We start from the raw sequence: 13800 nt of genomic DNA on the forward strand, positions 1-13800 counted from the left end.
AGGAGAACTTAGGAGAGAGTTGCTTTCGAGACGGCGAGATGTGAGGAGCTGCGCCGCCCTGACGCTGCCTAAACACCGACAAGGTAATGAACGCACGCGATGCCGCATTTTTGAGCGCATAAGGCTTCACTCAGAACTGCAGAAGTCTCATCTGTTACATCGCCTTTTTACGTAATTCTAGTGTCGATCGTCAATTGAAGCTCATGGTATTCATATTTTATACGTAAGTTAAAATCTGACACGCGATGATTTTTCTGTTATATAATTATTGAGAAGTCACATCAGCCACTGTAATTTACTACAAGTTAGATAAGTAATTAAAGATAATTGAGGGTCACTGTAGACCATTTTGATAGTTTTCTCTATTGTGAGACTTAATTTAAACCTAGATTATAGATGTGATATGGCATAGGTCATCCTTCGATCCATTTTAGAACTTGGAAACCCATTCAGGGAATATTCGTTCACATTTTTGTTGAACGCAGTTGGTTTTTATCATCCTGTATTAAAACATTTCCTTTTATCAATACTGCAATTTATAAACAATGTTTTGTGAGTAGAATAAAATTTCCAATGGTAAACTTAACTGCTTTTTCGACGTTATTTTACCAGCTAACTAAAAATAGGAAAGCCTTGAACCCCTTGCACTAAATTTAGTTAGTATTAAGATTCTTTTACAGGGAGTGCAGTGCATCTGACGCTGAAATCATTAAGTATTTGGTTATATCATCGCTAGTCTCACTGAATTCTTCTGAACTCTACATGTCATGCGTGGTCTGGCGTCTCCGTTCCAGCAACAGGTCCCAGGTTCAAACTAGTCAATTCCCTAAAAAACACGCTCAGAGCGTCGTTGCGCGAAAGTGCTAGGGAGACACGACATAGAACAACAGACACCACGCAGAATGTCAGAAGGCTGAAGGCCTTAAGAGCGAAACAACACAAACTCAAAATCGGCTGAAGGCCGAACACTTAAAATTCAACAACATTAAAACCTTTAAAATGCCAAAGGTCTTACGTGAAACCTTTAAATTAGGCTGAAGACCTAAGGAATCTTACGCCTTAAGGGCAAAACAACCTTAATTTTTAAAAAAAACTTGGCTGGAAACCATACAAGTACAAACAACAAAAACAAATAAAAATAGGCCACGCAAGGGCTTTCAGAAGTTCCGAGGGTCGGCCTGGAATTCAAACACTAACGCTCGCTTAGGTGAGAGAGGCAGTCGGCCCAACCATTGTCGATCTGACGACAACCCAGCCGACAGACAGTCAACGGACTAAGCGACAGGATGTCCCAACAGCCCACAACGAAATTCCAATGACAGAATGTGAACGGTTGGGTCTGGCTGGTAGATTAAGTAAAGACTTAACTTTCGCGTCCAGGATCAGTGAGCCACGGGCCTCGTAGCAATGAGAACAGCCCCTCACACTCCGACCGCGCGTGGGCACAGCCAGCGGCGCCGGCCACACGCGCGACGGAGACTTCGCCGCTGCTCCACACCAACCAACCAACCCCCAGGCCCGGAAACGGTGAAAGGAGAAAGTATATGTTGGCCGATGAGACGACCAACCAACGGTCGTCCCGCTCCAATCTCCCTCCGTCGCACAGTTCATGTGTGTCACCAGCAGTCGGCGAGCACTGGCTATCCGCGCCTCACCGGCGCTCCGTCCCCCGACTTCACTGCTGCTGCGTCCCGATTGCACTGCTGGTCCGTCCCGAACTTACTGACAGACACACGGCGACCTGGAAATACTATCGGTCGCTCCAGAGATGGTACGACAGTGCACTTATCGATACGCGCTGCTGCTGCCGCTCACGGGCAAGAAAGGCAGGAAGTTAGTGACCACAGAAAATAGAATAAGAAAACGAGGCGGCAGTACCGTAATAGAAGATGACAAACAATAATTGGGATAAACGCGAGCCGTGCACGGCTCAGAGACCATTTTCCGCCATTCATGAACTTCATGATCGCCAACAACGATGGAATGTTTTTGAGTAACTATGCGCTGTATCACTGGGCCACAACTGTTTGCAGTTTGTTCCAAGAACATTCAGGAAATTTCGAGTGAATGATTTGGCCACCTAGATCGCCCGACGTAAATCGCATCGAATGTTTATCGGACATAAACTACAGGTTCACGTACAAAATCCTGCACCGGCAACACTTTCACAATTATGGACGGATATATTGCACAGGCAGCGTGACTCAATATTTCTGCATGGGACTTTCAACGACATGTTGAGTCCATGCCACAGCAAGCTACGCCGCGCTAAAGGAGTTTCGACACGATATCAGGAGGTATTCCATGACTTCTGTTATCTCAGCGTATATTTCTATGGCAACGCCTAAGTGTCGCTGCGGTTCCAAACACAAGAATAAACATTTTTCGCCAGCAGCCATTCGTAGTTCAGCTGGAAGCTAGCAATAGCGTTGGCAGATGCCAGCGATCTTTATTTATCGATTGTACTACAAGCTGACTACGGCATGATGGCTCCCGAATGGTATGTCTCTTGCCAGCCCAACTAAGTAGAGAGATGTTGCCACAAAACATAACGGCCACAAAACATAACGGCCAGTCCCTTACGTCTAAAGGTAGGGTATACCACTTTTGACACTAGATGTCCAGGTGCAGAGGGGCCTGATCTGGATAGCAGAGGTGTGGGTATCTTTAGGGAGTATTAAATGATAAGATATAGGTTTATATGAACAAAAAGATCGTTATTCCCTATACAGGTACAGATAGGCGCGCTCAAGTCGGATTACAAGGTCATCAGCCAGTCTTGGTGTGGCCGAGAGGGGACACCTTAGAAATGATGTAAGTCGGTTCGGAGCTACAATCCTTAAAGGAGTCAGGAATGAAAAACGTCTTAACCAGCTGGATGCCAGTGCCTGGTAGGGTGTGTGACTTGCGGCTGACGTCCTTCGGCTATAGCTAGTAGTCAGCATGTGATCCTTGTCACATTATTATTATCTGCGACTGCCCTCGGTAGCTGAGTGGTCAGCGGACAGAATGTCAAACCTAAGGGCCCGGGTTTGATTCCCGGCTGGGTTGGAGATTTTCTCCGCTCAGGGACTGGATGTTATCTTGTCCTCATCATCATCATTTCATCCCCATCGACGCGCAAGTCGCCGAAGTGGCGTCAAATCGAAAGACTTGCACAGCGACAAGAGGCCCTAGTCACATGACATTTTTTTTTTTTTTTTATAATCTGCAGACCAAGTTTCACAGAAACGTACCTCTGCTGAAGCGACACTCTTACGTGGCCTATAGGGAAAAATAAATTACATTTGAAAAACACGAAATAATTATTAAACTGACTGCGCGAACTGTACAGTGGGGCATAAATACGTACGTTGGAACTTAGACAGTGGTAACACGGCTATGGAGACACTATGCAATGGAATCTACTATTGTCGCAGCTAGCACACGTTGTTGACATACCTACCTTACCTACGAGCATACGGACTCGCCCGTACCACGTTACCGGCGTGCGCAAAATCGAGGGAAACACAGCCACTTGTGAGCGAGCGGTCTAACGTAACGGTGTCACTATGTTTTCGAAACAGGGACAGCGGAGTTGGATCAAGATTGCATGAGCCAGAGGTCGTACAGCACGACAGTGTCATCAAAGTCTTCAAGAGGCATGTGGGGATTCGGCATTGCCGTTCAGAACAGTGGCATGTTGGGTAAAAGCTTTCAACGAAGGTCGGCAAACTGTGTCAGACATGCATCGGTCAGGTCGTCCTAGCGCCTCTGAAGAAGTGCATGCTGTTGCTGCGTTAGTGGACAGTGATCGACGCCATACGATTCGTGAGCTCGCCCACGAAATCGGATTAGCGCATACGACTGTGCTTCGCATCCCGAAAGAACGCCTGGGCATCCAAAAATTGTATCATGATGGGTTCCACATGACTTGACGGAAATGCAGAAGCATTTTAGAGGAAAATTATGCGGACATAAGAATTATTGACTTTCATGCGTGTAAAATGTTCCAAGCTAGACAGCATCAGGGGGCATCAGTCCGCAGCTCGTGGTCGTGCGGTAGCGTTCTCGCCTCCCGCGCCGGGGTTCCCGGGTTCGATTCCCTGCGGGGTCAGGGATTTTCTCTACCTCGTGATGACTGGGTGTTGTATGATGTCCTTAGGTAAGTTATGTTTAAGTAGTTCTAAGTTCTAGGGGACTGATGACCATAGATGTTACGTCCCATAGTGCTCAGACCCAATCAGGGGGAATCAATTGCCTCTTGGGGAAATAGAATAGATGAGGTATCCAAATCGTTCAAGGTTGCCGTAGCACAAGTAACAAATAAGGAACAATTAAAGGATGCAATAGAATTGCTGTATGCTCTAGGCTCTGCATGATTTATTCAAGGGTTAGCGAATGAAAGAATACAGATGATAGTACGCAGTCGAGGCGAAATCATTAATTTAAGTGAGACTGTAGAACTAGCGCAACAAAAAGAAAGTGCAATCATGTTAATGAGAGAAAAGAATCAGAAGTCAAGGGAAATAAGCGGGCAGAATTATCAAAGACACCAACCAAAGCAGATGAAATATTACAGTTGTGGTAAAATGGGACAGACATCCAAGTACTGCAACAGAAATACCAAAATAATATGGATGCAGGCACCCATCAGGGCAGAAGATGCACATAGATTTCAAAATTATTGTTACCATTGTGATGAAACACGCCATACGGATGCGAAATGTAATAAAACTTTTATATGCGATAAATGACAGAGGCGTGAGCATAGGGAGAAAGACTGTCGAACTCCTAAATGTTATCGGTGTAATAAATATGGGCATGTAGCATCGCAGTGTAGAGAGAAAATAGAATAGTTCCGAGGCAAAGATATGGGAAACGAAAGAGGTGTTACGGGCAGCAGCCACCGTTAAATGGCGCAAGGTGAGGGTAGCAGGCTGCGAAGCTGAAAATGATGTAATGATGCCTTATAGCAATAAATTGGGTAAAGAATTGATGCTTTTAATAGATACAGGAGCCCACATCATTTGATGTTAATGAGCTATGGCAGGGGACAACTGACGCGAGTGCCTTTTCTAACAGTATGACATCACCTGCAGCGCCTCGGTTGTGGCCTAGACTGCTGGAGAACCGTGGCCTGGTCATATGAGTCCGCATTTGAGTTGGTGAGAGCTTTTAAGTGGGCTGTTTAGGTTTTTATGTTGGTAACGCCACGTAGCGCTCTGTATGAAAATCACTGACTGTGCTGTGTGTAGTCTGTGGCTGGTTGGACTCATTGTTAGAATATTCGCTTGTGCAGTGTTGGGCAGTTGGATGTGAACACCACTATGCCTATCAGTTCAGTAGTTAGTGCCTTCAGTAAGTAGAATCTTTTATTTAGCTGGCAGTATTGGCGCTCACTGTATTTCGTTAGTTGGAGTAACGAAGACTTTTGTGGGGTAAGTGATTCAGGAAAGGTATAGGTTATTGTTAGTCAGGGCCATTCTTTTGTAGGGATTATTGAAAGTCAGATTGCGTTGTTTAGTGATAATCAGAATAAGTAAAGAGAGAAATGTCTGAGTACGTTCAGTTTTACTCAGCTGTTTGTAAATCAAATAACGTAAGACGTTTCAAGCTGACGGTAGGTTTCGATTGTGGTGCAGACCCCACGAAGCCAAGGATCCAAGTTGTCAACAAGGCCCTGTGCGAGATGGTTGTGGCTACATAATGGTGTGGGCTGTGTTTGCATGGAATGGGCTGGATCCTCGTTATGTTAGGCTGCTTGGAGGCCGTTTGCAGCCACTCATGGACGTCATGTACGAAAACAACTATAGAATTCTTATGGATGTCTATTGCTTGCAATTGGTTTGAAGAAAGCTCTAGATAGTTTGAGGAAAGATTTAGTCGGCCCAATATCGCAACCTAATTCCAATCGAACATCTGTGCAATATGAGTTCTGTCAGCTCAGTGTCTTTCTCTATGCCAACACCTAAGTGTTGTTGCAGTTCTCAAAACGAATATATATATCATTCTCTTGCAGCTGTTCGTAGTTCAATTCAAAGCTGACAACTGTGCTGCCGGGAACCAGCGATCTTCCTTTGTCGACTCTGCTATTCGGGCTACAACTTACTGTGTGGGCTATGGCTTGCCGGTGTCCCTCACCAGTGCAGCTAGGTACAGAGACGTAACTTGATGCAGATGTTGCCACCAAACAAAATGGGCAGTCTTTTAGATGTAAGGGTAAGGGGATATCACTTTTGACACTAGATGCACAGGTGCAGGGGCTTTATCCCTTTTCTCTGGCAAAGAACTGTTTTGGTCCCTGGGTGGTCGACCAGCCTGCACAGCTGTGTGCTAACCCACCCTCCTACAGACTTTCCAGCGGGCTGGTTGCCTCCGCCGAACAAAAACTCCTGTGGCCGTCGTGTCTTGAATGTTTGTGTACGCCAGCGTCGACTTTTTAATCTCAGAGAGCACTTGCGATTTATTTATTAGATTTGCATATTGATTAAATGGAAATATGTAAAACTGACTGTACCCTATCGAGTTTGGGCTCGAATGAAACGTCTTGATACGCAGAATACAATGGTGAGGTCGGAATATATAAGAAATGAAGGTCAGGAGAGCACGCCACCTTACAATGATACATTAGAAAAGTTTGTCCTTTGGGAACTACAGTACAAGTGGAACACGTCCTAACTGGCTAGGTGACACTGCCAGAGAGTGTATGTTAACTGGAGGTGAAGCCCTTCAGCTGTCTTCGTCAACACATTGTTCCTCTACTATGATCTGCATTGGCTATAGAGAGCGAGGGCAGACTGTCAGCAGGTCACACCCTTAACTAGTATGGATGGTCTCTTAGATCGCTACAGTTTTTTGTCTTGTGATACTTCACACATCCCTGTCAGGTAAAGTGCATTCTTAGGTGTACTTTCCTATTGGATGGCAAGTGACATATGCTAGAAATCTGGCATTGTTGCTGCGATTTGTTTCTTAGTTTTAGGCCTTGAGAGCACTCATAGATGTACCATAGTGTTTGCATGCCATGTTTTTGTCGAACGTTACAGTTTCTCCATGGTGAGAAAAGCTAATCTTCTACATGCGTTTTCGATGAAAGAGGGATGTGTGTATTCAACAACGCCTCAGTGAATTCTCAGATGAGGAGTTTGATGAAAGTGATAATGACGCTGATTTCTAGTATTTAGTGATCGCGTACTAATTTGGAGAAGGAAACTGAAGGTCATGAAGAAGTGATACGTGATGATGACTGAGAAGCGTACTTCTTCGGTAAGAACACAAATATGTTTTCGATGGAGAAAACAGAACTCGCTAACTAATATAAGAACAAGGCATCGCAATATTGTATTGCAGCTACCCCGTCTGCAAAAAATTCCGGAAGTCTCGGAGAAAACTTGCTGTTATGGAGATATGAGCCTGAAATACAGAAATTTTTTTTTTTGAGAAACGAAAAACATCAACCCTTTGTTGTCCTTGTTTGACGTAAAAACGAGATATCCGCGTCAACATTGTGGTGTTCCGGTTTGCTTGAAGAATTATGGAGGTTCTGTATGAAACACATGCAGGCTGAAAGCAATTACAATCCAGTTCAGTTCCTCAGAAGAATACGGAAGGTAATTACTTTATTCTTGATTTTTAAAATAAAAATTTGGCATAATTTCAGCCTTGGTAGTATTATGTAGTGGAATAATCGCCCTAAGGTTGAAATGATATTAGTAAACTCAAAATGATTCCAAATATAATTTGTCATAATTGAAATGCGTTTTTCCGTACAGTTATGTTGCGAATGTGTAATACTATCTCCCTGTTGATAATTGGTGGGTGAATAGAGAGGTAACGATGTGTTGTTATTTTAGTAATACATAAAATTAAAATAAGGCGCCAATTTTGATGTGTTCTAGTATTCAGAGTGTTTTAAATTCTGCTTTGTTTAAAAAACGCAAATTTTCATAAAATTTGTTTCCAAAAAGTGTAACAAACGACAGAATTATATTCACCAAAACAGAGGTTTTATAAATAAAAAATAAAAAAGCAGTGTGAGAGATCCCTCCATAGTAACGGTGGTCTTGTCAGCATTCACAGTAGCTATGGGTTAAAATGAACACACAACAGCTGAACCAATGATTTTACGTGGCATGTAGGACACAATAAATTATGCGTGAATGATTCAAGAAAGTATTTTAAGCAAAGTTCGAGATAGTTATTAAGCTGGCTCGGCGAATTACACATATGGCCATAAATAATACATGTATGCTCGCCTGTAGCTTCTATGGGATTTGCGGATGGCAAATAGAATATGGCTCCGTTGAACCTCTGTAATAAATACAACACAATACACAAGACGCTAAATATCCTACTGAGGAGCAGAAGTAATAGTTATGGTTATCTGTCAAGACCAACACACTAGTAATTCTATTACTTAGAGCTTGCGTCTCTCCAAGGGAGCAAACATTTTCATCACCTTGAAGCTGGATGTTTAAAGTATTGCGAGATGGTGTTTATTCGAGGATGTACCATTCAAACTTTAGATAACATATACGATGTATTCCATGTGAAGTTCAGTTACTAAGTAGGGTGACTACAATGAATTTCACGTGAAGTACAGTTACTAAGTAGGGTGAGCAGTTTGTTACGCTACCAAAAATTGTTAGTTCAGTTATCCAGGACACAACCGACATTGATAACAGTCACTGTCCAGTAATGAAGTTGAATGTTAGATTGTTTAGACGAGAATATTACACTTCTCTCTTATTACAGTTCCTGTTAAAGACAATTACACTCCTATGGTTCATTTAAGTGGGCCCATCATATATATCGCTGAGCCCAACACCGTAGTTATTGATCACATCACGGCTCAATAAAAAAGTGTATTAATGTAGATTACAGATTTCACCTGAAAATAATGACTTATTACAATTTCTGAGTTTCGCAGTTAGATGTGCGCGTATTGTTGCGTACTGAATGCACATGACTGTGGGGTGAACCAACACTGAGGGTGCACTCGAACGTAGACATTACTCGAGTACTTTTAAACTATCGGCTGGCAATTCTGAGTGACGTCCCAGTACTTACAGACTGCCGTAAGAGAAAACCGTTATTTTGAAAACAATGTTGTTCTTTCGGTCTTCAGTCCACATACTAGTTTGATGCAGCCCTCCGTGGTACTCTATCCTGTGCAAGCCTCTTCAACATCCTTCTCAATCTTCTTACTGTATTCATCTCCTGGTCTCCCTCTACAATCTTTACCCCCACGCTTTCCTCCAGTACTAAATTGGTGATTCCTTGATGTCTCAGGATGTCCCCTACAAAACGACACTGTTTTTCTTCTATCTGTGAATCTCCTCGGTTACATATGTGAGTGCCATATTGCCAATTAAGGTAAATTTCATGAAATCATTAATTAGTGCATTAACTAATCAATGCTGTAGGTCATATTGTAGTGCGAAATTAAGGCAACAAAACTATGCAGTGTGGTCAGAAACAGTGTGAAAAACCTGTAAGCGTGTTGCAGGGTAGGCTGTGCTGAGAAAGAAATAAAACATTCTCTGTGGTGTGCCAAGTCAATTAGCACTGAAGTTAGCCAATCAGGCTGCTGCGCACGCAAATTAAAGTGGCCGACCAGACACAACTAGCGTCAACTGTTCTCAAGTCATAGACGACAGAACAGGAGAATTCTCAGCCTTTGGCTCGGATTCGATCCTCATTACCATCAAAAGTGCAATTCTTGTATCGCTCCCTTATTCGGCTACAAGAAACCAAACGAAGGACATGTTTTGCAACACCGTTTAATGCAGGCCACATGAATTTGTTGGCGCAACGGCCTGGTTGGCTAACATCAATGCTAATCAACTCGGAAACGGGGAACGTATCGAATTCTTTTCTTGACAATTGTTACTCAGCACCACCTACCCTGTAAGATTCTTACAAGCTTTGAACATTGTTCCTGATCAATCCGTATAGCTGACGTCCGGAATCTAACAGTAGTTATTACAACATCTGCTCTGTAAAATAGTACTTGCTATGAGCTTTCAAGTTAATTTCTATGGAGATAATAAATTGTACATAATTTAAAGTATTTACTGGAACTTGAAAATGCTAATCTTTCAGGTGGTTTAGGTCACCTTTCTCAAATATAATTACTCGCTCGTGGGATTTGGCATGTAACGAATTGTAATACTGACTGGAATTAACTGTAACTTTTAATTAACAATGTCCTAATGAAACCCAATTACAAAAATGTAATCAGAACACTTTAAATGAGGATCTGAATAATTAATTTAAGTGAAATTAAGTCTAAATAGAAGTGTGAGGTTTTAATATAGTTTCTGCATGTCAACAGATAATTAAACTGAAAATTACATGAAAATAAAAAAGTTAGTTATTTAGGGGACTAGAAAAACGTAACAGATGGAGAGGATCCAACTGGTACGTCACGACGATATTGCATTTCCAAAGGCATGGGCACTGTGGCAAATACAGCAGTTATGAAATACACGAAATGTATTCACAGTTGTGAATATGGACATCCATCCGGTGTATAATGGAGTGGCTCGAAAGCAGATTTTTCGGTTACTGCGAACGGTCCCTTTATTATTAGGCTATCCAAACACGCTTCACGGTCAGACTAAAACTTCCATATGTCGTCATCCAAGTGTCTACAAATGCCACTTTTACATCCATTACGTATATTCCCATACAGAACTGAAAGTCGTTTGCTTGGTGTCAGTGTACAAATACGGAACTGCAGTACCCGTGACCATCGGAAGTAAGATGCAATATTCCTTCTGACTTGAATGCATATGAGCAAACGTTTTCACTTGTCACGCAACAATGGGCAGATTGTACAACTCACGCTCCGTAGCAATGCTTCGGTTTGACATTCTCTAGATGCGTGTAGCTAAATGTATAATACTTTTCATATCATTACAGAGTATTCAACAAGATCACTATGTAACTCACATATTTCAGTCTCTTGTAATTCATTCTTATCTTTATCATAAATGCGTGTTAATTCATGAAATTTTGTCACATTTATACCTGATTACAGACGATTTTAGGCAGAATATACTTAAGTTGTGTCTATGTTATACCCACCGTCGATTATTGAACAAATAGGTGAATTGGACAGTGATTTGTGCAATGAATAATATCTTCTTCGGTTACAGACTGTCAGCCAGACCAATGAATACCATCAGGATCGAGAGGTTGTACCAGCTTTCGAGGACATCATGGACGTCATTGGTTCTAGAGGAAAGTTCCAGAAGAGATTAAACACTGTTTTCATTTGCTATGGCACAATCGTCAATGTGCTGAGCTCGCAAATGTACAATTTCGTTATGCAAACTCCTGATCACTGGTGTCACGTCCCTGGTAGAGAGTTCACCAACTTAACTCTTGATGAGTGGAAGAGCGCCACTATCCCCAAGTAAGATATATATTTAGATATAGTCCATGTGATTTTTATTTAACAGCGGCTGAGAAAACGCAATCTCTTAAATCAATAACAGATATATATCAGTAGGAATGTAATAGTGACTTCCAATCTGATTTGACCTTTGCCTGTCATGGAGAGACAAATGCATGACGTCATCATAGCCTGCCCCCCTCCTAAGCAACGCCTCTCCTAAGCCATGCCCCATTCTCCTACCCACACCCTCTCCACCTCCCTTACTAAGCTATGCTCCCGTCCAATAGTGTTAGCAATTGCATAATGTATGCATGGCGTCGCACATATCTGCACCATTGCTAATGTTAGTCCATTTGCTGTACTCTGAGGCCCTAAAATGGTGAAACATAGTTACATAAAGAATTTGAAAAGGTATTATTGGCTTAATTTGATATATTTTCTGATTTCGATAACGCTGTTGCGAGTAGTTTGTGCATTAAAATTTGTCTATTGAACATGCGTAATTTTCTAGTGACCTTTATCTCGTAATTTGAAGTTTTGCAGAAAAAAGACATGAAGTTACAGCTAGTTCCACAGCAAAATCAATAACTTATTTTTGTTCAGCTATATTTGAAAGTATTTGTAAGCGGAACTTAAAACATTTTTGCTCACTTACCATGTACTATAATTTTGAGTTCTTAAACCACTCTGTTCTAAGTAAAAGGAGCTGAATTTTGATGATGCGATATGGGCGCTGCATCTGTAATTCCAAATAATGTTCAAGGAATGGTGGGTACAAGAAACGAAGTCTCATCACCTGAAATTTGTAAAAGTTTTTCGGGAACGGTTCACCTTGGCCTTACCAAACACCATTTTGGGAGGGGTGGATGGGCGGTAATGATAATACAGCACGTTGTGCACAAGAAAAATACACCTGACGTTATGGACTGGCTGATATAGCTTTTGATTCCTTTAGATTTTAGGTGTACTGGATATTATGTTCCACTGCGATCACAAAAACAAAATTTCATCGCCTAACGTTGTGTTAGAGGTTTTTTGTTGTGAAGACGATAGTGCGTAATGTTCTACATTGGAAAAACTGTAACTGTCGTTTTCTGGCGAATATGAGTTCTTATTCCTATTTTGTTGGTTTTTCCTGTGGAGCCTAGAAAGGTGAAACATTATTATTTACTATTAGCAGTTTCAAGAGAAAGCAGCATGTGTTACTGCAAATAATGCTCAAGAAACAGTGGATACAATAAACGAACTATCTTCAACTGACGTTTTTAGAAATTTTTCGGTGATGGTTCCCTTCACCAAACACCGTTTTCGGATAACGATTGCAGGCTTTCAAATAACTACGCAGCCTCCGACTCAACGTTGAAATCTTTAAAGTTTCGGCTGGTTTCGTTGTCTAGGGCTGGGATACGTAGTTGCCGCATTACAGGACAAATACTGCCGAGTCTACAGTATACGATAAGGTTGCACACATGAATCGAATGGTCAAAGGTTTCTATCACTCGGCAATTGCGAATTATGAAAGTAACATATAAATTTATAATTGAAAGATTGCAATTAAATAAAATCTGCAGGTACTATCTTAACGACTTTAACTGATGAGTATGAGAGCAGAAGTAATTTTGAGAATGTGGTATATTTCTGTTAAACACTTATTGGTGTCGATGGCCCAGCAATTAAATAAAATATAAGTTGAATAACAGGGAAACAATAGATTCCTACAGGGCGTAATTAGTTATGAACAACAACACAGCTCGCGAGACATTCACTTCTAAACGCACTCTACGTCTTCACTGTAGAAGCCACGGAATTCTCACAAGTGCACAAGTCGGCACTCCGAAGTTTCTCTATCTGCCGCGACCACGCGCAAACTGCTCCGCTGTCCTAGTCTTTCCGCCGACTGTGCGTCCGTCGCGCTGTACTGTCCGCATCCAGCACTCACTCCCGTGTGTTCTGTCCCGTACTGTCCACAACCGCCCCGTGTCCTCTCCGGAAATTCGCTTCCATCCAGTCTCCCGATTCACGAGCGCTGTGATTGGCTAGCGTCCTCGCGCCATGTCTTCATGCCAACGCACAGTCACAATCATAATGAAACATATACCAAATACTGGATTTACATTTAAATAACTTGAAATTAAATAAATATTCCTATGGCTGGACCATAAACACGCTCTAACACACATTATTAAATACATAAACAATTAAATAAACATATATCAAAAGAAAAGAAGCAAAAGGTAGGCCAAGAGCCTAATGTTCCTGTGCTTTCTAAAACACAGTAAATATTTAACCAATTTCTTCATGAATAGTATATATCGGGTATAAACAAAGACATAGATGAACAAAGATATATATAACCATGCTGCTACTGTTTTTTCGTGTAACTGTGGAGTACTTATGGCCTGACGCGATCGATA

The 13800-nt window shown here is 41.9% G+C and overlaps 1 protein-coding gene across 1 annotated transcript in view; it reads left to right on the top strand.

Annotated features, from left to right (window-relative positions):
• LOC124788447 (solute carrier family 22 member 7-like) overlaps positions 1-13800 on the top strand; it is a 239255-nt gene that overhangs the window by 154612 nt on the left and 70843 nt on the right. Inside the window, exon 2 of the mRNA XM_047255719.1 lies at positions 11145-11404. Within this exon, the coding sequence (XP_047111675.1) occupies positions 11145-11404 (260 nt within the window). The remainder of the gene's footprint in view (positions 1-11144; positions 11405-13800) is intronic.

This window comes from Schistocerca piceifrons, chromosome 3, assembly GCF_021461385.2.
Source record: "Schistocerca piceifrons isolate TAMUIC-IGC-003096 chromosome 3, iqSchPice1.1, whole genome shotgun sequence".
In the NCBI taxonomy this organism is placed as follows: domain Eukaryota; kingdom Metazoa; phylum Arthropoda; class Insecta; order Orthoptera; family Acrididae; genus Schistocerca; species Schistocerca piceifrons.